The sequence below is a fragment of the Meles meles genome, chromosome 15 (assembly GCF_922984935.1).
Source record: "Meles meles chromosome 15, mMelMel3.1 paternal haplotype, whole genome shotgun sequence".
Lineage (NCBI taxonomy): Eukaryota > Metazoa > Chordata > Mammalia > Carnivora > Mustelidae > Meles > Meles meles.
The window spans coordinates 34,786,141-34,811,169 of NC_060080.1; the positions used below are offsets into that span (position 1 = coordinate 34,786,141).

At 40.3% G+C, this 25,029-nt stretch overlaps 1 protein-coding gene across 4 annotated transcripts in view; it reads left to right on the forward strand.

Moving 5' to 3' along the window:
• The window catches only part of MTA3 (metastasis associated 1 family member 3), a 181,645-nt gene that overhangs the window by 119,593 nt on the left and 37,023 nt on the right, over nt 1-25,029 (forward strand). For 3 of the 4 annotated variants that reach the window (XR_006815115.1, XR_006815117.1, XM_045979575.1), the window contains exons 10-15: nt 3,878-3,952; nt 5,590-5,648; nt 11,017-11,141; nt 14,863-15,014; nt 15,982-16,204; nt 24,636-24,722. Coding sequence is in view for 1 of the 4 variants with exons in the window: in XM_045979575.1 (XP_045835531.1) it covers nt 3,878-3,952; nt 5,590-5,648; nt 11,017-11,141; nt 14,863-15,014; nt 15,982-16,204; nt 24,636-24,722 (721 nt within the window). In the remaining 3 variants the exon portion in view is untranslated. The remainder of the gene's footprint in view (nt 1-3,877; nt 3,953-5,589; nt 5,649-11,016; nt 11,142-14,862; nt 15,015-15,981; nt 16,205-24,635; nt 24,723-25,029) is intronic. The other variant, XR_006815116.1, reaches the window with a different exon arrangement.

Below are 25,029 nucleotides of genomic sequence, written 5' to 3' on the forward strand. Positions count from 1 at the left end.
GACTCTGTCAATAAATGCCACACATTGGGGTGCCTGGCTGGCTCAGTCAGAAGAAGGTGCAACTCTTTTTTTTTTTTTAAGATGTTATTTATTTATTTGACAGAGAGATCACAAGCAGGCAGTGAGGCAGGCAGAGAGAGAGGGGGAAGCAGGCTCCCTATGGAGCAGAGAGCCCGATGTGGGGCTCGATCCCAGGACCCTGAGATCATGACCTGAGCCGAAGGCAGCAGCTCAATCCACTGAGCCACCCAGGTGCCCCAGAAGGTGCAACTCTTGATCTCAGGGTCATGAGTTTGAGCCCCACATTATATGTGGAGGTTACTTAAATAAATAAAAAGTAAATGCCACGTGTCTAGGCCTGTTCTTTCAACACTTTACTTCCAGCCTTTGTTTGAGCTAGAGCACTTTTGATTATGGATAAGAGAAACTCAGCCTCACCCAGTTTAGTATAAAGAATAAACGTATTAGTTATATTAGTCAGGGTTCCTAGTTGCTAAGTATGAAATTCACTAAATCTAATTGAAGCAGAAACGAATATATGGTATTAGGTTCTCACAGAATCTCTGGGAAGACTAGAGAACCAGGGTTGGACACTATACTTCCAGGAACAGTGGAAATACCCGTGCCCTCCGCTGCTTGGCATCCATGATGTTAGCATGGATGACTGAAAGGTTAACACAGACACCCTGGAAGAACATATTTCAACTATCATTCTTTTTTTTTTTTTTTTTTTTTAAGATTTCTTTACTTATTTATTTTAAGAAAGAGAGAGAAAGAGAGCAGGGCGAGGGGCAGAGGGAGAGAATCCTCAAGCAGAGCTTGATCCTAGGACCCTGAGATCTGACTGGGGCCAAAATCAAGAGCCGGACATTCAACTGACTGAGCCACCCAGGTGCCCCTCAGCCATCATTTTTGGCAGACAGTTCATTCTCCCTGCATGCACCCTTGTCCTTAAGTTGCTCACTTCTCTATCCTGATGTCATCTTCTCAGTTTGCCTAAAAATGGCCCATATGTCTGCATCTTTGGTCCAGGGTATCTGCGGGAAATGTACCTTAGAGCTTTAATGAAGGCAAGCTAGATGTGGATTGGAAGCGGGTATAAAGGATCTGCCATCATCCCCCACTTAGGTTCCTCAGCATCATCCTTGCCTTCCGTACATGCTTGCTTTCCTCTTAGCAACTTTGAAACAATTGTAATTATCCCTGAATCATTAGAAAATGTGGTACCATTTCCTCAAATGTAATGTCACAGCATCCTTCTCTGGTTGATGTTTATTCCTCTTCGGGTCTTATTCACAACCCTGTCTTTATTGCTTATAACTTCTGCATTCAATTATAAAGGGAAAACTACCATCAACAGATCTTACGTAAATAGAAAGGGAATTGGACTGCTGAAGGAAAATCGTTATACCAAGCAAGGAAGGAAATGTAGATAGCCTCTTTAGTCTTCCTTCCTCTGTTTCTGAAACTCACCCTGAGGTCTTCGTTGGCATTCAGCATCAAATTCCTCCACTATTCTCCCCTTCGTCCCTTAGGTGACCATTGTTCTTAACCTGGTAGGGTGACTCAGACCTTCATTTCTGAGGGTTCTGAGCCCTGGGTTAGAAGCAGTGTTCTGTGAGAATAAGTCCTTCATAAGTCTATGATTGGTATTGCTAGTTAATGCATTATAGGCCAAAAAGGCAAGTCATATTTGGAATAATTATCTATTCAACAAGAACAAGATGTCTGTTCATTCTAGGATGCTGAGAGTCCAATGTAACTAACATGTTACCAGGAATGGTGCCATGTTGGAAGGCCATGTACTGTGTTCCTTGCAGATTGGACACGTGGAGTAATCAGATCAGATTCGGTGAGAGGACATGCATGTGGTGGTACCCATGTGTAATCTCTGTCTGATTGCCTCTGTGTCCATTTTGTTTATGTGTCCTTTGAGCAGTCATTGTTCTGGCTGGGGAAGGGAGCTGGCTGATAGCCCTAGAGGATCATCTTTCCTCCTGATACTGAGAACCTCCTCTCTCTAGGGAGCCTTTGATAAGCATGGAGACACAAATATCTTCACACTTGGACCCATCCAGAGGTATCCATTCCACAAACCTCTTTCTTAAGCCTCATTGTTACCAACCTTCTAACTGTATTCCTTTCAAGTCCCCGATCATTGTGACAGGTAGATAACCACTGTCTGCTAGTAGGTATGGATTAGTTCCTCTGGCCAGCTTTCCTTCAGCTCAAAGTAGAAAACCCTATAGTGACTAATGTCCTCCCCTCCCAAGGATCGCCCTTCTTCATTGTACTTCAGAGCCACTCCTGCTGGGGGCCAAAAGTCTGCAGCAGTGGAATTCTGATCAGTGCCAGTGTATCGTGCAAAGCCATCCGCCACATTCGGATTTTTTCCTCCTCACTTGACATGTCCTCAGGAACTCCTGTGAAGCCATGAGGGTTGAGGGAGGAATGATCCTGCAACAGGAGCAGACACACTGGGATGTGTTACTTGTGCTTTTCAAGACCTGTACTTCTGGAGAGAGCGGTGGTGCCGAGCACAGCTGAGTAGGACTTAGTGGCTTAGATAAAATCCGGCTGATGGTGAAGCTCAGGTTCCATAGTCACTTGGTTTCCTTTTCTCAGCCTTCCAGATAATTGCATGCCAGGGGCGGCTTCTCAGAAGAATGGTTAGGGGATGAAGCAGTCTTAGCTTGCTTGAAGCCCTGGGGGACTGTGCCCGTGACTGTCCTGAGGTCTTGCCACGTGAGGTCTTGCGGTGGGCTCCTTACCCCATCCCTCAGACACTCTCCACCCCATCAGATTGGTCTGCTGGGTCACAGAAAATAGTACTTGCTTTAGCCGCAGCACAGACCCCAGTGGCGCTGTGGTTTGGCCCTTTAGGGAGGCCACACTTAGAACTGCTATTGGAGTTGCCACCCCATTAAGCTGAAAATAGTTTCTTCTCTTAGAACTCCATCTGTTTTCTCTTCAGAGCAAACAGGTGAGTGAAACGTGGAGTTGATGAGAATGGTGTGGATATTGTACCCGTGGGTTTCAAGCAGACCCGTAGCTGCAGGGCAGTGTGGGAAGTACTGTTTTGACTGTCCAGTCCCAATGGTGCATTAGGGTAAGCTCGCTAGAAGTCCGAGAGCACTGACTGAGTCACCTTTCCCTAAGGTCTGGCGCCACAGCTAAGGAGTGTGACTGTCCATAGTCATTTGTTTGAAGGTTTGATCTGTTCCGTTTTACATCTTAGATGACTGACAGATTTCCCTTTACAGAGGGACTGTGGGCTATAGTCTTGGTTGTGACTCTCATTAGTAGGAGCTCATTTGGCCAGTTTTGAGTCATCATAGGAAAATGGCAAAGGTGAGCTTCCTACTTCTCAAATACAAGCCACACTCAGCTATGCTGTCTCTCAGGGGTTTAGGTTTTTATTTCATTTACAACAAAGTAGGCGAAAATAAAGCAGTTTTGATAAAGATGAGAACTGTTATGCCAGAGACCAAATGACAGCCAGGTGGAGCTGCATTTTTGGAAGTGTAAAGTAACTTAGGCTTAACCTATTTAAATATCGTTTCTAAAAACTGAACTTCAATCCCACCTGCAGCCCAAAAATAATTTTCCTGAGTAGGCCATGAGATATTTTCAGTCATAATGTTTATAATCTTTAATAAAATGGGAGGTGAGAAATGGAATGTGTTGTATTAGAGTCTCTGACTGCATGTAACTTGCTTGGGATACCCTTTGCTAAAAATTAATTTTACTTTTCTCAAACACTTCTACTAGAATGAATCTTCCATGTGGATATTTGCCTCTTACTTTTAAAAAGTGATTTTAAAAAGAAAGTTTCTACAGTAGCTTGTTTTCCTTTATCATGTTAATATTTTTTCAGCTCCCTTGGAAATCATTGACTAGCATCATTGAATATTATTACATGTGGAAAACTACTGACAGATACGTGCAGCAGGTAATTTCTTCATATTGCAACTAATGCAATCGCGTTAAAGTGAGCTTTCTGTTCATATCTTAATATTTCTTAGCAATATACTTAATTTTAAATTTGTTTGCTTTATCTTTTCTGTACTGTTTTAAGTGATATGATTTCATGTCCTTGAGATACTAAGATTTTAGTCCCAATATTTTCTTTACTTCAGAAGAACCATTTCGATAAATATTTGGAAAGGCTGCCACCAGAGAGGTGTTATTTTCCTTGCAGGAGCTTGGTGCTGCATCTCTTTGTAAGTGTAGCTGACAGGAATAATGACCTGAGATGTGAACAAGTCATTTTTATGGATTATTAGAAATTTAGGGGCGCCTGGGTGGCTCAGTCTGTTAAGCAGCTGCCTTCGGCTCAGGTCATGATCCCAGGGTCCTAGGATTGAGCCCCGCAGTGGCCTCCCTGCTTGGCGGGAAGTCTGCTTCTTCCTCTCCTACTCTCTCTGCTTGTGCTCCCTCTCTCATTGTCTCTCTCTCTGTCAAATAAATAAATAAAATCTTTAAAAGAGTTTCTTTATTTGATTGAGAGAGTGAGCAAGTGAGAGAGAGAGCGAGAGCAGGCTTCATGACCTGAGCTGAAGGCAGCTGCTTAACAGACTGAGCCACCCAGGTGCCCCTCTTAAAGTTTTAAGTTGTTCTCTTAAATGTTTTGTTTTCTCCTCACTGAGAATATGGATGATTGCCTTATATTCTGGTTTGTATTTGTATTTGCCTTATATCTGGTTTTTGGATATCTACCATATATTGTTTGTATTCATTTACGAACAGTTTCTGGATATGATTAGGTAATCTTTTTCCCATTCCTTTTCTTTCTTTCTTTCTTTTTTTAAAGATTTTATTTATTTATTTGACAGAGAGAGATCACAAGTAGGCAGAGAGGCAGGCAGAGAGAGTGGGAGGGAAGCAGGCTCCCTGCCGAGCAGAGAGCCCGATGCGGGACTCGATCCCAGGACCCTGAGATCATGACCTGAGCCAAAGGCAGCGGCTTAAACCACTGAGCCACCCAGGTGCCCCTTCCCATTCCTTTTCTTACATTTGGCTCCTAATTGGCTCCTGAAGTCTGATGTGGATTAGCCAGGCTTTAAAGTGTATTACATCTTTCTTAACACTTGAGGGTAAATGCTTATTTAACTGTACTTAGGGGAGTTGTTATCTCCTTCTTTCTCATGAACCTTGGAAACTAATCATTTCTGGGGAAAAAAAAATTTATTTTAAAGGAAAGAGTTTGTGTGTGTGTGTGTGTGTGTGTGTTTCTTCCAGAAGGGCAAAAAAGAAAGTATAAACTAAATTTGCAAAATAAAAATGGTTATTTCTAAACCTGTTTATTCACTTGTGGAACAGTATAAAATGGACTTATTCACTGCTTACTTTTTAAAATATAAGTCTAAAATGGTATTAATACTTGCAGTTCTATACCTCAGAATCTAGTGACTTGTCTTACAAACTAACGCAGTTTGAGAATACGTACATGAAAGAAAGACCTTTGTTAAAATGGCAATTTTTGAATGATGTTTTAATATTTCATTTTCTTATGAATTTTTAAGACTGTGAAGTGGTAATAATTACTAGGCATTGTATGTAAAATATTTTATCTATCTTTTGAATTAGAAACGTCTAAAAGCAGCAGAAGCCGAGAGTAAACTAAAGCAAGTGTATATCCCAACTTAGTAAGTAACGGAAATCTTTTTAAATATTTCTCATAGTGTGAATTCTGTGAAAACAAAATATGTCATTTTGGTCAGTTTCAGCCAAATTTGACTTTCTTTTTGTCTCTTGTTTTCTGACACTACAAAGCATGAGACTTGCTTCCATTACATCAGTACAGTGTTATTTTTAGAAAGAGAAATGGCCAGTGGGAGAAACCCCAGGTAGACAAAAGGGTAAGAGGAAAAATGCCCCATGATATACTTCTATCAGAGGTGCAGGGAAAGCATCAGAAAACTAACTTGTGAAACTCTGTTATTTGAAACTGATGTGTTTCAGAAAGCTAGCAGCTTTTGAAACTTCTGTGTTACAGAATGGATTTGGGGGGTGCGGTGTACATTGCCGTTTTGAGGTTGCTTATTTGGTTGCGGATTTTACATTGTTTGGGAGAACGGTTAAAGAAAGTAAGAACCATACTTTATAAGTGTTGGAAAAATAATGACTAGGTAGCAATTTTTCACATGTCTGGTATTCTATCATCATTATTTTGGGAGCTTAGAAATCATTGTCATATAAAAATGAATGCCAGTTTGCTTTTCATTTGCTACATTTTAAATGAATTACTATCCTTTTTTTGAGGTCTTTAGAGTTCCAGCAATCATTTCTTCAGGAAAACTTAGTTTATTGAGCACTGTGTAGATAGGGCTCTACTAGGTTCTTTGGGGATTAAAATGAAATTTACTACAAAGTTTTATGTGCTGCTCCAAGATTTTTCTCAGTACAGTTGTTTTATACCTAGGCTTTTGTTTACTGAATTTTGATATAGTAATAGATATTTGTATATATAGAAGACCTCGCAGACAATGAATTAAACCTTTTTTTTTTATCTCAAGGCTGATAACATATAATTTACAGGATTCATAATTTTTATTCAGAGATGTAATGTCCCTTCTGCAGTGGTTTCCAGTATTTTAGAACATTTTATATTTTATTTGAGTAATTAAGAGAAGAGCAACTCCCCAAAGAAAACAGTGTGGTGACTCATATGTCAGGTTTTAGAAGCAAGCACAGCAGCTTTCTTGTGCATTGTAGTGCTATTACATCAAAGGGAAAGTACATCTAACCAGTTTTCACCAAGTAACCCAGAGAATTGTTTCTGTATGTTTTGCGTTGAATTCGTTGGAGTCTTGATCCAAGGCAAAGACTAGCAAACTATAGTCTACAGACCAAATCTGACCTGCTACCTATTTTTGTAAATAAGGTGTCATTGGAACACAGCCATACTCATTCATTTATGTATTATTTATATCTGCTTTCATGCTTGGATGGCAGCATTCAGAGGTTGTGACAGAAATTGTAATATCCACAGAACTGAAAATATTTAGGATGCCAGCCTGGTCTAAGTGAATGATGTTTGGAGAGCAAGACAGTTTCTAATCATAACTTTTTAAAAGTTATATAAATCTTCTACATAAATATAAGGTATGAAGTTATCCTGAGTTGGGTTAAGAATCTGAGTCCTTTGAAAAATTTCACAATTAACTCTGAAATCAAGTATTTTGAAACAAACAAGAATTATTTTATGTTGTCATTCGTTTGAGCCCAGCCGTCTCCTGTATGCAGAGCACTCTGTTCACTACTAGAGGAAGAAAGGTTAAGAAGACAGCCTGCCTTCTAATGTGGGGGAGGCAGATGCCAAACAGTCACCTAGTGTGACAAGTACTGTGATGGAGAAGAGCGGAATAGTTTTTATGAGCATTTGTATAGGAGAGCCAGGCTCAGTTGATGCTGTCAGGAAAGATTCCTTGTGGAAGTGAGCTTGCGTGAACTCTGGAGAAGGAAGAGGAATTAACCAGGTGATGGAGGCTTTCCAGGCCAAGGAGATCCTGAGATTGGAAGGACAGAGCAGTTGTTAAGGAGATGAGACAAAGGCAGTGTAACTGGTGTCTCTTATGAGAGAGTGGTGAGCTGTGGGAGGCTGGTACTGGTAGGGCCAGGAGTTTACCCATCTGATAAACAGTGGAAATGGATTTTAAACAAGGAAGTGTCCATGATCAAATTTGTGCTTTAAGACCACTGGCTCTATTTTATTTATTTATTTATTTATTTATTTATTTTTTTTTTTTTTTTAAAGATTTTATTTATGTATTTCACAGACAGAGATCACAAGTAGGCAGGGAGGCAGGCAGAAAGAGGAGGAAGCAGACTCCTGGCTGAGCAGAGAGCCCGATGCGGGGCTCGATCCCAGAAACTGAGATCATGACCTGAGCCGAAGGCAGAGGCCCATCCCACTGAGCCACCCAGGTGCCCCCACTGGCTCTATTTTAGATAATGGTTTGGGGAAGGGGGGTAATAGTGGATGTAAGGGGACCCAATTATGGAGTTCTTGGAGAAGAAAGTGACAGTAGCTTGACCTGGAGTTGTGATCCTGGAAATGGTACACCACTCGGAGGTGACTAACTTGTATGGAGGGGTAGAGGGGAGATGTCAAGCTAGAGGTCCACATTTCTGGACAGCACAGCTAGGTGAATTGATGTGCTTCACCAAGCTAAGAAACTAGCAGAGTTTTAAGAAACTAGCAGAGAAGCAGGCCAGGTCATTTTGACTTTGCTCTGTGCAAAAAGAGGTGTTGAATTTGATGTCAGATATATTGGTCTTAAGTTCAGGGGAAAGTTTTGCTCTAGAGATACAGATTTGAGCTTCATCAGCATATAATACTGTGTTTGAAACACAGATGAGCTTTCTTAGAGGAGCAATAAGTAAAAAGGGTCTTAGACCAAGGCTGAAGAAATCCAGGATTTATGTATCAGAAAAAGTAGAAGAGCAAGGTGAGTGCATTATCACAAAAGCTGAGAGAGGAGTGTGTTTCAGGGAGGGGAAGAGATTAATTAGTTAATTATGTCAGATGTTGATGAAAAATAGCCTGAATTTAGCAGCGTGGCAGTAGGTCAGTGATCATCTTTAATGAGGTGGCCGAGGACTTACTTGTGAGCCAAGGAATTGCAGACTGTTGAGATGGGCAGCTCTGGGCAAAACTGGCTGGAAAGATCAGTCGACGGGGTTCTTCGCTTTGAGGGGTAGGTTGGAAAAGAGTAATTGAGTTTTTGAAGTTGGAGAACTATGTTTACATGACAATGAAGAGGGTCCAGAAAAGAGAATCGAATGTACAAAATTCTCAAGAGGGGAGTAGGGATAGAATCTGGAATACAAACAAGGGAGGAGGGGTTTGGGCATTAGCTAAAAGGAAAGTTTGAAATAATGCAGCTTTAAAAACTTCTTTTGTATGTTTGTCTTAGAGTAAAAGTTTATTTAGATGGTCAAATTGAAATCATTTGTCACCTGAAAATTAACCTGTAGGTACTTGGATTTGCAAAACGGATTTTAAATGATTCACATGTCTATGTTCATTGGGTCTTTGCACACTTGTTTTCCTTTTATGATTATTACAGTTAAGACCAGTGGTTCACTCAGTCGAATAACATGCAAAATTCAGTTGAACAGCTAAGGTTGTATTTACTTTCGTTCTTTTTTTCAGGCAGCTCACCTATAATTTTGTATTAGCTCTTTTTCAACACATAGATTTAGCCCTGGGTTAAATGTCAGAAATTTTCATATTTTGGGGGAAGCCTTCTGGGATTCAGTCATTTGATTTAAGGGAACATTCTTTTTATCTATATCTAGTAGATTCTTAAAAATCAGAAATATTACATACCTTTGGAAATCTTAGTCATTATAAGTCACCACTTCTAATCATGTACATTTTCAGCTGCAAACTATAAGAAGAGAAATGCGTTCTGGCTTGTTTAAAATGTGTTTTAAAAAATGATTTGTCTTCAAAATACATTGCTGGCACAGGTTAGAAGTGTAAATAATAGCCCTATTACAGAATGGGGACCTAGCGCACACGGAGGTTAAATGATTTCTTCTGGGATGGTGGTGAGGTGTCATCTAAGAGTTACAGTAACAATGCCAGAAAGAAATCTTAATTTGCTGTCAGGCCACATTTACACATTAGGCTTTCACTGGTAAATGGAAGTGAAGAAATGGGGAGCAGTAAAGAGGAAACTCCTGAGCCAACCCTGTGTTGAGACTCCAGGTGTCTTGGTAGTTGTGAACTCTCGTCATTTCAGTAGCCGTACGGAGGTAGCATATGGTCTGCATTTAGTCATTCAGCATTCACTGCTAGCAACTGACTGACTAGTTTATTTTGCCTGGTTTCATCTAGCAGATAGACGGGAAAGCTCCTCTAGAATGAAAGCTCCTTGAGATTAGGCACTTTGTTTACTAGGCACTGAATAAATATGTTTAATAAATTCTGAGTTTATTTGAGAACATGTCGTGTGCACCTGTGTAGTATTCTAGGGCATGGCTTTATAAGCACGGGAGTTAGCTGACCCCACATGGGGAAAAGTTAGTTAGCCTTGTTTGCTCCAAGAAGTACCAAAGTAATCTGGGCTCCCTGTTTCTTTCTTTTGTTTTTTTTATTTGACAGAGAGAGATCACAACTAGGCAGAGAGGCAGGCAGAGAGAAAGGAGGAAGCAGGCTCCCCACGGAGCAGAGAGCCGATGTGGGGCTCGATCCCAGGACCCTGAGATCATGACCTGAGCCGAAGGCAGCGGCTTAATCCACTGAGCCACCCAGGCGCCCCTGGGCTCCCTGTTTCTAAGGCATTGTAGCATCTGGGAAATTTGCATGTAAACACTTGATAGATGTCTCCTTCTCAACCTAAAAATTTTTTCTAAAAAAGAAAATCCTCAAAATATACTTGTTGGCTTTTTAAATTTCAAGCCTATGTAATCTTTCTCATAAGAAATCAGACGTCGTAGAAATTATCAGAAACAGTTAAATCCCCTGAAATGCCAACTTACATTCCAGAGATATGCTCTGTTGACACCCACAGTGTCTTTGTTGAACACGTGGGTTTTGTGCAGTTCCCTCAAGAGCCAGCACACTCTCAACAGCTTCCACACCGGCAACAGGAAAGGCACGGTGGTTTTCTCTAAACACAACACACTGCTTTTAGCTTAATTTATTTGACCCCAAAAATTACCTTTTATTCTCAGAAGAATTCATGACAAGTGATAGAGCTTAGGAACTTGTATCATTCAAAAGCATCATGTTCTAAGGAAATCACATCCGGGTGGAGGAGAGCTAATGGCTGTGTTTACTTTGTGCGTATCAGGAGTAAGAGATTGATTCTTACACACCCTTGTTCTGTACAGATGAATGGTTTGAGTTCATTCTGACACCTTACTTCTGCCAGCTTATTTCTTCTTTACCAAACATTCAGATGTTTATACGTAGTTAAGATAAAACAGCAGTGAGATCGAGAGGCTTCTGCCTTGTTATACAAGTCATTTTTATCACCTCACTTTATATTTTATTGAAAGCAGCAAACCAAATCCCAACCAAATATCTGCCAGCAATGGCAAACCTGGTGCTGTGAATGGAGCCGTGGGGACCACATTCCAGCCACAGAATCCCCTCCTAGGGCGAGCCTGTGAGAGCTGCTATGGTAAGTTGTCTCCTTCGCGGTAAGTTGTCTCCTTTGAGGCCTGTGACGAGGCGCGCGGCCCTGTGCTGGCTCCACGGGGTGGGAGGTGTGGAGTGGCCCTCTCATCGCACCTGAGGCGCATGGCTCGGAGAGCAGGACCGTGGGAGTACATGGCCACCCTTCCCTTCGGCCTGGACACTGAAGTTTGGTCTTGGGGTTCCTCTGCTTCGCTTCTGTGGGGTGCTCTGTGGAGCATCCCACGGCAGTGTTGGCCAAGCCGCGTTCAGAGCTGTTGCTGGCTTTGTGCAGAATACACCAAATCCTATTTTGGAGTTTTTTAGTATACTTTGACAAAGGCTCCAGAAAATTCTGTCAGGAAGACCTGTGTGTGGATGAGGTGCTATTTGTAATCCTCAGACCCGGTTCTGTCAGAGCGCACTGGTTTGGGAGAAGCTGTCCTACAATGTTTGCTTCTGCTTTCAGGGCCCCCACGTATTTATCAGTATCTGTCCATCTCCGAATCCTGTCAGACATGGGCAGTATTACAGTTGATTTGACCTGGATGTTAAATTGGTTTGGTGAGATGGAGTAATTGATACACTTTTTAAGAAACTTATTTATTTATGTATTCATTCATTCATTCATTAGAGAGAGTGTGTGCGCAGACACAAGCAGGGGCGGGGAGCAGCAGAGTTAGGAGGGGGAAAGAGAATCTTAAGCAGGCTCCACGCCCAGTGTGGAGCCAGATGTGGGACTCGATTGTTACCACCTTGAGATCATGATCTGAACCAAAATTAAGAGTTGGATATTTAACTGAGCCACACAGGCACCCCAATGCACTTTTTAAAACTTCTTGCTATTTTATTGTCTCTCTCTTGTCTTCCCCTCCCCATTTTTTGTATTTTTAAGATTTTTTTTTTTTTAAACTAATCTCTATACCCACTGTGGGGCTCAAACTCACAACTCTGAGAGTCGCATGTACTACCAACTGAGCCAGCCAGGTCCCACTCAACTTTTTGTGTTTTTATATATTTAAATCACAAACAATAGCATAATCTGTTCCTGGACATCAGTGACATTACAATCCATGTTTCCTTACAGTCAAAGTGGCCTGGGGTGGGAGAGGGAAGGAAACTAATATTTATTGAAAGTCTACTTGGTGCCCAATTTTTTCTCTCAACAGCTCTTTGGAGGGGAACATGTAGCTTACTGCCCTAAGGGCATGGGAAAGAGGGACATTGTGGCCTCTGCTCTATACTACGCACCAAGCTTCGCGTTAGGAAAGACTTTTATTAAGGACCTGGGTGGTTCAGTCATTGAGCTTTCTGCCTAAGGCTCAGGTCATAATCCCAGGGTGCTGGAATCGAGCCCCGAGTTGGGCTCCCTGCTTGGCAGGAAACCTGCTTCTCCCTCCCCCACTCTCCCTGCTTGTGTTCCCTCTTTTGCTGTGTCCCTCTCTGTCAAATAAATTTAAAAAAAAAAAAAGATTTTTCTTTTTAATTTTTGTAACTAACCTGTGTACCCAGTATGGGGCTTAAACTCACAACCCCAAGATCAAGAGCTATATGCTCTATCAGCTGAAGCTAGGCACTCCTCTAGAAAAGACTTTTAAAACCAGGTCACATAGGGGTGCCTAGGTGGCTCAGTTGGTTAAGCATCTGACTTGATTTCTGCTCAGGTCATGGTCTCAAGGTCATGATATTGAACCCCGTGTTGGGTGTGGACTCTGCTTAATATTCTCTCTCACCCTCTGCCCCTCCCCCCTCACTCTCTAAAAATAAATAAATAAATGAAAATAAAAACAGGTCATATAATTACCTTACCTGAAACCAAGGAAAGTATGATCCAGGCAAATTGCTGACTTCATAGAAATGGTCCATTTGTAACCATTTTTCTGCACTATGGAAGCACAAAGTAAAATAATTTGTGGAAAATTAAATTCTTTTGGTGATAATTTTATACGTATTGTATCATGAGTGTCTTTGAGTTGGAAACTCTTAGATATTGAAGTTTATTTGTATTTAAATGAAAATAAAAAGAATCATGAAGACAAGTGGTGGCTTAATCTGTCTTATTTTTGACTTACCCCTTTTTCACTCATACATAGTCTCACATATCCCTTTAAATAATTATTCTGTCATTTTTATGTGTGCATAACAAGTAAGTGATTTTTATAATACTTATTTTAGATTCATTAGATAATATCATAAAATGTATCTCATAACATGCATGTAAGTTTTATCTTTATAGAGATAAAATTTGGTGTTTTCTTTTTGTCACATTTTAAAAAAGATTTTATTTATTAAAAAAAGATTTGATATATTTTAGAGAGAGAGCACACATGGGGGGGTGGGGCAGAGGGAGATGGAGAGAGAGAGAATCTCAAGCAGACTCCTCAGTCTGATGCAGGGCTCAATCTCATGACCTGAATCATGACCTGAGCCAAAATCAAGAGTCGGACACTCAGTTGACTGTGCCACACAGGTCACTTTTTAATTGCATTTGAGTTAATTATGTAAGAGGAAAGGTGTTTGTTGACAAATACTAAAATGTCATGTCATGGTTAACTTGGGTAAAAATGTCTATTTAAATATGAATGATATTTTATATTCAGAATAAAAAATAGGTCCATGCCTAATATTTAGGATTCTTAAAATTTGTGTTTTAAAAAAATCAAATTATTTGAGTTATTGTTTCTAAATTATAAGAGGAAAGGTTTTGAGGCTGCTGTTTGCAAGGAGTCCACTAAAAGTAACACATGTTGGGTGCACAGTATTATTCTCCATAAACTAAGACGCAGTTGATTGTAGCAGTTTGCATATTTTCTCTTTTTGACATTGGCTTGTGAAGTGTTAGTTGACACCTTGATGTAGATGTACTGTTTGAACATTTTGACCTGATGAAGGTAACTTACAAATCAGGGGGAAGAGTATTCTAAGGCAAATGTAGAGAATTATATAATTTTTATGTACTTCATTAAGTTAATGTTTCAGTACCAGTGTTTCCTATCTTAAACTTCAGATCCGTTGTGGGAATACTTTGCAGGTTATACAGCAGTAATTCAAAGAGCAGAACAAAATGATAATGGCTTGCAGCCGTTGTTAGATCTCAGCTGGGTTATTAGATCTTAAGCATTCCGTGATCTTGGCTGCATATGCTTACTTGATCTGAACTTAAATAGTCTTGAAAGGGATTCTGTTTTTAAGGGGCAAATTATTAAAATGATTATTTATTTTGTTCATTTAGTAAAATAAAGAAATGGAAAACAGTTACTTATTTCTGCCAGATTCCTGCCATAATTAGTGGGGCCTCTCTGAGCACTGTAAACTCTGAGGTAGTTTCTGAACCATCGGTTTGGAGACCCAGACTTAGACTTTAAACACTAATCTAATAATAATAATACCTTTCTGATAATTTATTTCCAGAAACGTACACATTAGTTAACAAAACTCCCTCAGTAATAGCCCAGTGTGTTATTTAGGATACTTCATCTAACAGCTTCTCTTAACAGGAGCCACAAATACTCAATATATATATAAAAATAAATGGTTTAATGAATTTGGAGTCTTGAAAAATACATGCATGTATTGGACATTTGTGTTTGGTGAACTGGGGAAAGAAAAGTAACATCGTAAACTAAAGATGCCTTTGGAGTATTTTTAACACATTTGATGGCACGCGTATTGATGTGACAGATCATACAGCACTCTTTGTCTTTTTCATATTTTTCCTCTGTCTTTAGCTACACAGTCTCATCAGTGGTATTCTTGGGGCCCACCTAATATGCAGTGTAGATTGTGTGCCACCTGTTGGCTGTATTGGAAAAAATACGGAGGCCTGAAAATGCCCACCCAGTCAGAGGAAGAGAAGTTATCGCCCAGCCCAACGACAGAGGTACATGAGCGTCAATCTTATATGTTGAGAAATGTCATTCAATGGCTCAATACTCCTTGGAAACACAAGTACAGTACAGGATAACTTCAAAGCAAGGAAAGCTGTTTTTTATAACTAAACATAGCACCATCATATTTAAGGTGGGCGTGGAGAGAGGGCAGGGACAAATTACATTTTTTCAGGTATCCAAAATATTGTTCTTGTGTGATTACTCAGACAAAGGAACAAAGTGTGTGGGAAGTGTCAGCCTAAGTAGAGAGTTTACAAATTAAATGTTTTAATTGCTTTTTTTGAAAACAGTTTGCAACCTTTAAATACTGTCAGAAATATGTCTTACTACACAAAGTAGTAAATACGAATTGAACGTTTTCCTGCCCCTGGGCTATCATAGGAGGGACAAGAAGGTGATATGGACTCAGTCTTAAGGTGAACAACAGGTGAAATGTGATTTTGGTAAAATTCTCATAGATTGCAGGTATAAGCACTTAGGTCGACCAAGAGGGAGACTTCTTTTTAAGGGCTAACAGGATCTCAGGACTCCTTCACTATTACAAGAATAAAATAATTAACCCCTTTGGCAGTTTTTTATGATTGTGAAGGTGATTTCAATGTCAGTTTAAAAACCAAAGTAGAGGAAGGAGTGCCCTTGTTGTGACGAGCACAGGGTGATGTCTGGAAGTATTGAGTTCCTATGTTGTGCCCCTGAAAGTAATGTACCACTGTATGTTAATGAACTGGAAGTAAAAGAAAAACTTAAAAAATAAAAATGCAGGATAACACACCCTCCCATCCCTACCGAGTTTTCTTCTCTACCTGCCCTCTTCTCAAAAATGCATAGCTCTAAATTTTCTCCTTTGGGGGTAGGGTGTTAAGTTATAGTTGGAAAATATAAAACTTGCCCATTTCTTTGAGCCTGATGCCGGTAGCATTCTGTCCTTCATGTGTCTGCTGATGTCTCATTTTGCAGGACCCCCGTGTTAGGAGTCACATGTCTCGCCAGGCCATGCAGGGGATGCCAGTCCGAAACACGGGGAGCCCAAAGTCTGCAGTGAAGACTCGCCAAGCTTTCTTCCTTCACACTACGTATTTCACAAAATTTGCTCGTCAGGTCTGCAAAAATACCCTCCGGCTGCGGCAGGCAGCAAGACGGCCGTTTGTTCCTATTAATTATGCTGCCATTAGGGCAGAATGTAAGATGCTTTTAAATTCTTAACCTTATGTGTTGTGCTTCTGACCATTTTCTCTCCTTGCCTATCTCTCTTTTTTGTTTGTTTTTTTTGTTGTTTTTGTTTTTGTTTTTGTTGGCAATAAACATAAGTTCTTGTGTACAGCCTTTTATTTGGTTTATTTTTTTAACATTGTTTTTGTCTGCTGCCATTTGTATCATGCCAACCTAAAAAGGAGACACTGGAAGTCCCTCTGCAGAGTGGATGGTGCTCAGCAGAGAATCGGGGGAGGCACTCTTGTCCAGGGAGGTCTTGCCCGAGCCCCCTTCCGAGAAGGCACTCTGACCTGTAAGGTCGTGCCGCGATGTAACCCCGAAGGACGGTGTTCCGGTGAAGCCCCAAAGATGAGACATGCAGTCTGCATGGCCTCATTAGGTTTGAATAAAATTTGCCAATTTACATTCATTAGAAATTGCATGTCTTTGTAAATCTCTCATTTTCCCATGAACCTTTGACAGTCATACAATATTACGGAAATTCACAGGGCTTCGTAACAAACACGATTGTGGACATTATTGGAAGATGGAGCAAATTATGAATGGATTTTAGTGCCTTTGGGTGACTTTTCTGAAAATACATATTTAGTTTTTACAGGCTAGTCACCAAATTTATGGTTGAGCATTCTTTCTATTTGTCTGATTTGGTTTCCATTTCATAATCATACATATATTACTGCATACCATGTACATGACTGTTACTGTCATTTTCAACATGCTCAGTCTTGCTTATGTTTCATTTTTTTTTGTTGTTAGAACAAAGGTCATGTGTATCAGTGAATTGTGGGTGGTTCTGTTATTACCATGTACCCCTAAAATGTGTCCATACTTCATGTGCCAGCTCTGATTCTAGTCTTGCCATGGTTTAGTCATGGGCCAGGCTGCCAAGTTAGAGCCATACAACTTTCTCCCTTAAAGGATGAGCAAACTTGCTGTCTGGCTTAACGGATAGGAAACCTTACAGACATCCAGTAGATGCTCTTTCTTTGTGAGGAAAAAAATAGGGGATGTTCCATTTTGATTTAAGAAGGGTATCCATATAAGGAGTGATAATTGAAAATCATTTTTTGTTCCCTAAGATTATTTTCAGCAGAATGGTTGAAAGGCTTTGCAACTTACAGGTAAAAGCTTTATAAGGAGAAGAAAAGTGCTTTGTAAAGAGGGTGGAAAATGGCACTGTTCTCTGAGTCCCGTGGAGGGGAATTTGGCTCCATTAGACTCATGTGTTTGGAACTTAGGCTCATACTGATATTTTGTGCTAGCATCTCTGAGTGCATGGATTTATGCTCTTACCATTTTCTTAACCATCTCAAGCAACTGGAAAATATTTGCGTTCATCCAGACTGCTTAGCTGATTTAAAACACATTGATATAGTTTCTTAACTGAATAGGATAATAAAACATATGAGAAAGAGAATTGAGTGAAATTCTTCCATTAAAATTGGCCAGGATCCAGTATCATCTTTGTTCCTCTGAATGGAAAAGAAATCATCACCAACTAAATTGGCAGCTGAGGAAGCGTCTCTTTCCCATGGCTCTTCTGTTAGTTTCTCAGTTAATATGCAAATTGCCTTTATTTTTATTATTCTTCAATGAAGTGTATTTTACTGTTACCTCATTTTATGTATTATTCCTCAATTGAAAAGCCATACTACTAAAAGGGGGGGGTCAAAGTTAAATTACATGTGTTTTATTTCTATACTCAAATAGCTATAATAATAATAAAAGAACAGAGTCATTTGGTGTGATGAGATTCAAAGAGCATATTTTATTTTGCATTTTCCTTTTTTGGTCAAGTTGCATACGGAATCACACTCTCAATTTTACCTTGAAATTTAGAATTACAAAGTTTCAGCAGCCACCTACTGTTGTTTTTTTTTCCCCAGACAAGCAACTAATAAACTCCTCTAGCATCTAATTGATTCTTACATCATCTTCTCCAGTCTTATATGTACCTCTTCAACAGATCCCTTGATCTTGGAGAAGATAAACCTTTAATAATTTGATATCCATAGGCAACCGTGTCTGTGGTCCACCAGGAATGCATAGGCGTATTGTTTTTTAGTAAGCTTTCCTTGGTTTCTCAAGGGCAACTGTGACCCCCATCCCTCCTCAAAAAAGTTAATCCCTGTGATGCAGTGTGAGTGTACGTTCAGATGAGATGAAAGTCAGAAAATAGTGACGGATGGATCAAGAGCTCTGATTGATGCATTTTAGAGTAATTCTTCATAATATTCAGGAAGGTCAGTAGTTTTCCCTGTAAACTTGAAAGTTGTAAGCGCTGTAGAAGCTGACCCCTTCCACGGCTTCTGGCCTTGGCAGCACCATCACAATCAGTGTCCTAGCCAGAGTTCACAGGGTGACAGACTGTGCAAGAGTGAGGGGAAGAGCTAAGGAGACAAATTCTCCGATGGTGCAGAGCATAGTGGTAACTGAGTGTTTGGCTTACAAGTTGATTCTTTTAGAGGACATTTTGCCTGGGGTGGGGGCGCTTATTACAACAGTACTCTTCTGGCCTTTTATTTTTGTTCAGAAAATCGTATTAAAACAGTAGAGTGAAAGGGGGAAATTTTTGTAAACCCGTAAAGTATCACAGAGAAGACATAAGAACAAAAAATGTCCCTGGGAAGGGAAGCTGGGAGGCTAAGGCAAAGGAGTGAGGTGGGAAGGAGACTCCCCCCGTTTATTCTTTCAAACTTTTTCAGTTTTGAGCCATGGGAATACATTTCTTTTTTTTTAATTTAAGATTTTATTTTATGTATTAGAAGCGTGAGCAGTAGGGACAGACAGGGAGAGGGAGAAGCAGACTCCCCACTGAACAGGGAGCCTGATGTCGGGCTTGATCCCAGGACTCTGGGACCATAACTGGAACCGAAGGCAGATGCTTAACTGACTGAGCCACCCAGGTGCCCCGGGAATACATTTCTTGTTTTAAAAAATAATTTTAAAAACTTAAGTATACAGTTTGACCAACGTGTTGAAAAATAAATACATCTAAGAAATACAAATACATATATATATAGAGAGAGAGAGAGGGAGAGAAGGTGATTTTTTAAAAACAAATTCCCCAAATTTCTATTTGTTTTAATAATATGCCTTTATATGTAAATATGTAAGTCCATTACAGTAATGACTAACATCAGTACAATGCCTGAGCCTGTTCTACCATGGAGATAGTGCTTATTAAACAGAAAGATAATGTGTCCTTGACACAATTTGCAGACCGATAGCATGGGTTGTCAAGTCTCAAGACAGCCTGTCTCTTCTCCCCCAGCCCTTGGTAAGAAAGTCACGAAGTGTTAATGGTGCTCTTTTCCTTGGTTCTTGCCATCAGACATGACCACTGAGCTTCCTGAGGACTTTATCAAACATGTGTAAGATCACCCATCACCCGATGAGCACAGGGTTACTATTTGAGATTCAGGAACCTCAGAAACTGAGGTTGAGTGGAAATGGGTATGTTCACAGGACTCCGTAAATGAAGCCAAAGTCCCTGGAGAAGTGGGTCCAAGTGACTGACCTGTCACCGCTGTAGCTTGCATGGGTGACTTTGGTTTCTGAGTTGATAACACCAGACTTAAATGACCTAGTATGCAGTTTCTCAAGTGGCACCTGGAGCCACATTCTGTTTGAAGATGCTGATTCAGCTTTGGAAGTATCCCAAGGGCCTGCACTCAGAAGCCTTAAAATAGAAGTTTTCCTAGAGACGTCTCAGCAGAAGTTAACTATTAATAATTGTAAAAATTGTGTGAAATTTTAAGCTCTAATATTAGGTGAGAACAGGTTTGGTTTGGGTATTTTGGGTAGTTTGTTTTGAATAAAAATTCATTTTTGAATGGACACTTTAAATTTTTCTAAAGATACGAAAGTGGCTACAAATCATATTGCCATTCCCATTTATACCATCTTCAGAGGCAACCACTGTCATCCTGTCTGAAGTATCCAGAGATCCTCTATCTATACCAGTCTAAGTAGGTGTATTCTTTTTTTGTTGTTGTTTTAATACAGATGTTAATGTCCACACTCTTCTGCACCTTGCTGCTTTTTTTTTTTTTAAGATTTTATTTATTTATTTGATAGAGATCACAGGTAGGCAGAGAGGCAGGCAGAGAGGGAGGGGGAAGCAGGCTCCCTGCGGAGCAGAGAGCCCGATGCGGGGGCCCGACCCCAGGACCCTGAGATCATGACCCGAGCCGAAAGCAGAGGCTTAACCCACTGAGCCACTCGGGCGCCCCATGCACCTTGCTTCTTTAGTTAACAGATCTCAGAGGCCACTCCATACCAGTACACTGAGAGCTGCCACCTTTTCTTTCTTTTTTTAATAAAGATTTTATTTATTTGACAGATCACAGAGAGGTAGACAGAGAGAGGGAAGCAGGCTCCCTGCTGAGCAGAGAGCCAATGCGGGACTCGATTCCAGGACCCTGAGATCATGACCTGAGCCGAAGGCAGCAGCTTAACCCACTGAGCCACCCAGGCGCCCTGCCTCCTTTTCTTATCAGCTGCGTAATAATCTGTTTTGTACTTTCATTCCCAATTAAACAGATTTTTAGGTTATTTCCAGTCTTCTCTATAACATGTAATGTCGTAACAAATACCGTTACACAGATAGCATTTCGTATTGATGTGTGAAATGTGTGGGTGGGTCACAAGACAGACCCTAAACATAAAATAGCTGGATCAAGAAACGTGAGTTTGGAATTTTAATAGTCACTACCCAGTTAGTTACCCTGAGACAGACCACGATTTGCGCCCCCGTCCCCAACGTCTAGGGAATGCCTATTTCTCTAGAACCTTGCCAGCAGTGTTCTCCATCTTTGAAACCCTTTACTAGTTGACAGGTGACCTGTAAGTTGTATTAGTTTCATTTCTCATTTTGAATGAGATAGAAGTCTTTGCATATATTTGAAAACCATTTGTTTTTCCCTTTCTGTCAGCTGTTTTTGCCCCTGGCCTGTTTTCTATGAAAAGTCTTACTGACTTATGAGAACTTTTTATATTTTAAGGACGTTAGCTCTTGATCTGTGATACACGGTGCAAATATTTCCCCCATTTTGCCTTTGATTTTGTTTATGATGTATTTGTCAAGTAGGTTTTTTTTTAAAACATAGTTGAATTTATCATTTTTTAAAAAAGATTTACTTATTTTGAGGGGGAAAGGAAGAAGGAAAGAGAATCTCAGTCAGAGCCCCTGCTGATCGTGGAGCCCAACACGTGGGCTGGATCCCACGACCCTGAGATCATGACCTGAGCAGAAACCAAGAATCAGATGCTTAACTGACTGAGCCACCCAGGTGCCTCCCCTCTGATTTTCTCTCTCTCTCTCTCTCTCTCTTTTTTTTTTTTTTTAACAATGGCACCTGGATTTTACGTCTTTAGAAATTCCTTTGCAATTCCTGTAAGAAAATTCTACGGATGGTTCTATTTTGACAGCAATCTTGGAAGCCCATGTGAATGTTTTTGTGAATTTTAATTCAGTGTGTACTTTTTGCAGTTTTTCTATTTTATTCCCACACACACATATTTGCAAAACATTTTAGAAAAAATGGCTGTGAGTTGCAATGAAAGCAGCAGTGTTTTTCCAGGTTTACCTCAAGTTGCTGTACTCTAGGAAGCCAAAGAAATGTGCCTGTGTGCAGTCCAATGACTTGGGTGAGATGCTCATGTTCTCCCTCTTTCTGGGCAGATTTTGATTCCTTCTGGGTTCTTGGGGCATCTCTCAGGTTGCTTGCCTCATCTGTGCACTTTTGATGCATACTAATGAATTATCTCTGTTCAAATAGAGTTAGGTGACTAATTTGACTGATAAGTGGCACCACCGGCCTGCTCTTGAGGGCAGACCAAGATTCTGTTGAATCAGCTCAATTGGACCTGATAATCCCACATGTATGATAATTCCGCCAGGGCAGAAGGTATTTTTCCCATGCATATTCAGTGTATTTCATGGAATAGATGCAATTTTTATATTCAACAGTGACTAGGTAGCCTTAGCGCTTTCTGTCCCAACTTCCTCATAGGGGAGACTGATCATTCTTGCCCCCAACTACTTTAAAATGTAACGGGGACTAGCGATGCTTCTAAAGAAATTTGATTGGGGCGCCTGGGTGTCTCAGTGGGTTAAAGCCTCTGCCTTTGGCTCAGGTCATGATCTCAGGGTCCTGGGATCAAGCCCCACATCAGGCTCTCTGCTCAGCAGGGAGCCTGCTTCCCCCTCTCTCTCTGCCTGCCTCTCTGCCGGTTTATGATCTCTGTCTGTCGAATAAATAAAATCTTTAAAAAAATAAATAAAGAGCTTTGATTGCCCACTCAGGTGCTCTGTAAACTGTCCCTTGGAACATCACATAATTAATGCTACTGATTTGATGAGAAATTAAGAGCAGATTATGTGGTTTAAAACAAACTATCTTTAGGTATTGTGTTGAAGACCCTTTGATAGACTCCCTTTTGTTGATTCTTGCCAAGGTGATAGTTCTAGGGGAGCCCATCAATTGTAACCACATCAACAGTTTTCCTTTGGGCTTTATTAACTGGACTAAAATGCAAAGTTAATCTTATTACTAGTGGGGCGCCTGGGTGGCTCAGTAGGTTAAGCCTCTGCCTTGGGCTCAGGTCATGATCTCAAGGTCCTGGGATCGAGCCCCATGTCAGGCTCTCTGCTCAGCAGGGAGCCTGCTTCTCCCTCTCTCTCTGCCTGCCCCTCTGCCTACTTGTGATCTCTCTCTCTTTCTGTCAAATAAATAAATAAAATATTTTAAAAAATCTTATTACTAGTACTACAATGGTTGCCTTTGTCCAGAACATTGAGGAAATACAAGCTGATTCAAGCTTTCTCTTATTAATAGAAAGAACAGAATTTTCTCTTGTCCTCATCCCAAGTAGAATTAGTAATATGAGGAAGGAATCATTTAGTATCCATTCACAGCAATCTGGCAGGGGTTTGATTTGTGTTGCTTTTCAATGTTTGTTTAGCTTACTCCTCCAAAATATGCTCAGTATCTTTCTTCCTTTATCTTCACTGTTATTCAGCAACAGGTGAAAAGCTGCATATATCAGTAATTTTTTCCCCCAAAGGAAATCAGCTGAGTAAGGAGGAAAAGAAATCAGATCATTTATAGTTGTCCAGGGTTGTATAATAATTAGCCAGTGCTTAGGATACATATTCTGATTCCTGTTATCTGAGGCTCCCTGCAGTGTGTGTCTTGTTTATTTTAGATGTGTTCTTTTAAATCCTATTTTCCCCCACTTCATTCTGTTTAATAGTTAATAGTTAAAATAGTTTCCTTGGTGAAAGAGAGGGCTAGAACTTACAAAAAAGTCAATTTTTCATTTTCAGTGATTTATGATTCCAGATTGAATTCTATATTTTAACACTAACAGTGCAGAGAGAATTCCTATAGATGTCAGGAAATTTCCCATATGTACACCTCGAAATGTGGTCTCACCACAGAAAACCAGTAGGGCATTTTTGTCAAGTGTTGGAAGGTGGGGAGAAGGCATACATGTAGCAAAATAATATCTGCTAAAACCACTCTGTTAAGTTTTATGACTATATCTGCAGATCTAAAATACATTTCGATACTTTTTTTTTTCTTCCCTCAAGCTCTGTTTTTGTAACTTAGCTCCTCGGTATGAGAGCAGCCCTGTTCCACATCTACTCTTCCATCCTAATGACAACTAATTAAAACACAGAGAGTGTGTGTGTTGCATGCCTTACGTTTCTCTGTCAGAAGTGTCTTACGGTAGGGTATGAGGAGTGTGAGGTGAACTTTATGAACGCTAACAGCCGTTCCCACAGTATTTTACTGTTCTGACTAATGGATGAGACACTCTCAACGTATGGGCAACATTTTAAAGCTCAGGACCACTGCCATCATAGTAGGATATGAAAGATGGCAAGCAAGCGATAAAACCGATGACCCATGTTCACTCTGGTGAGGTAGATGAAGACTAGAGAGATGAAGACTTCTGAGTCGTCAGGGATGGCCAACTGTTCTGCCTTTGTCTGCTTTGGCATTTTTGCTTTCTATGCCCGGTTAATCTTACATTAGGACTGATTTCACTCATCCCGCATGGAAGTTTTTCTAGTCTGAGGAAGCTATGCCATGGCTAGGAAGGAAGCATATATCCACTGTTTTTCAGATGGGCAAGCACGTGTGTGTGCGATGTGTGTTAGCGGCATTCACGAGGCTTTAAAGTGAGCATTCTCCAGGTACCTCCTTCATGCAGTAATTGGGAACCAGAACTAGGAACGGTTTTCCCACACCCCCCAGGCAATGATGCAGGAGTCTGGTGGATATTTTCCACAGTCTTCCATGGGCACCTTTTGTCTCTGCAGTGTGTGTAGAATAGGTAGCGAAATCAGCCTCACTGGTTGTCTCCATGTTTCCTTCTCTCCTCAGATGCAGACAGACATGCCGAGCTATCTGGAAGTCCACTGAAAAGCAAAAGCACTAGGAAACCTTTGGCATGTATCATTGGGTATTTAGGTGGGTATTTTCTAATAAAAGGAAAATTTCAAAGAACAATTTTTGTATCTTAGAAATATTTGGCGACTCTAAATCAAGAAACTAAATCTTAAACTACATCTTAGCCTTTCAAGTAGCTGAAATTGGATGCTTTTACATGTATAATCAATTTAATTTTTTGAGAAGCTTTTATTTGTTATTACCAAAACATATGCACACAACATATATACAAGGTTATGGATATGTTTACTTTTTAAAAAATCAATCAAAAATGTAAAGTTTATTTATGGATATAAATACAGTTTGAGCAAAAAGAGGAAAATGAGAA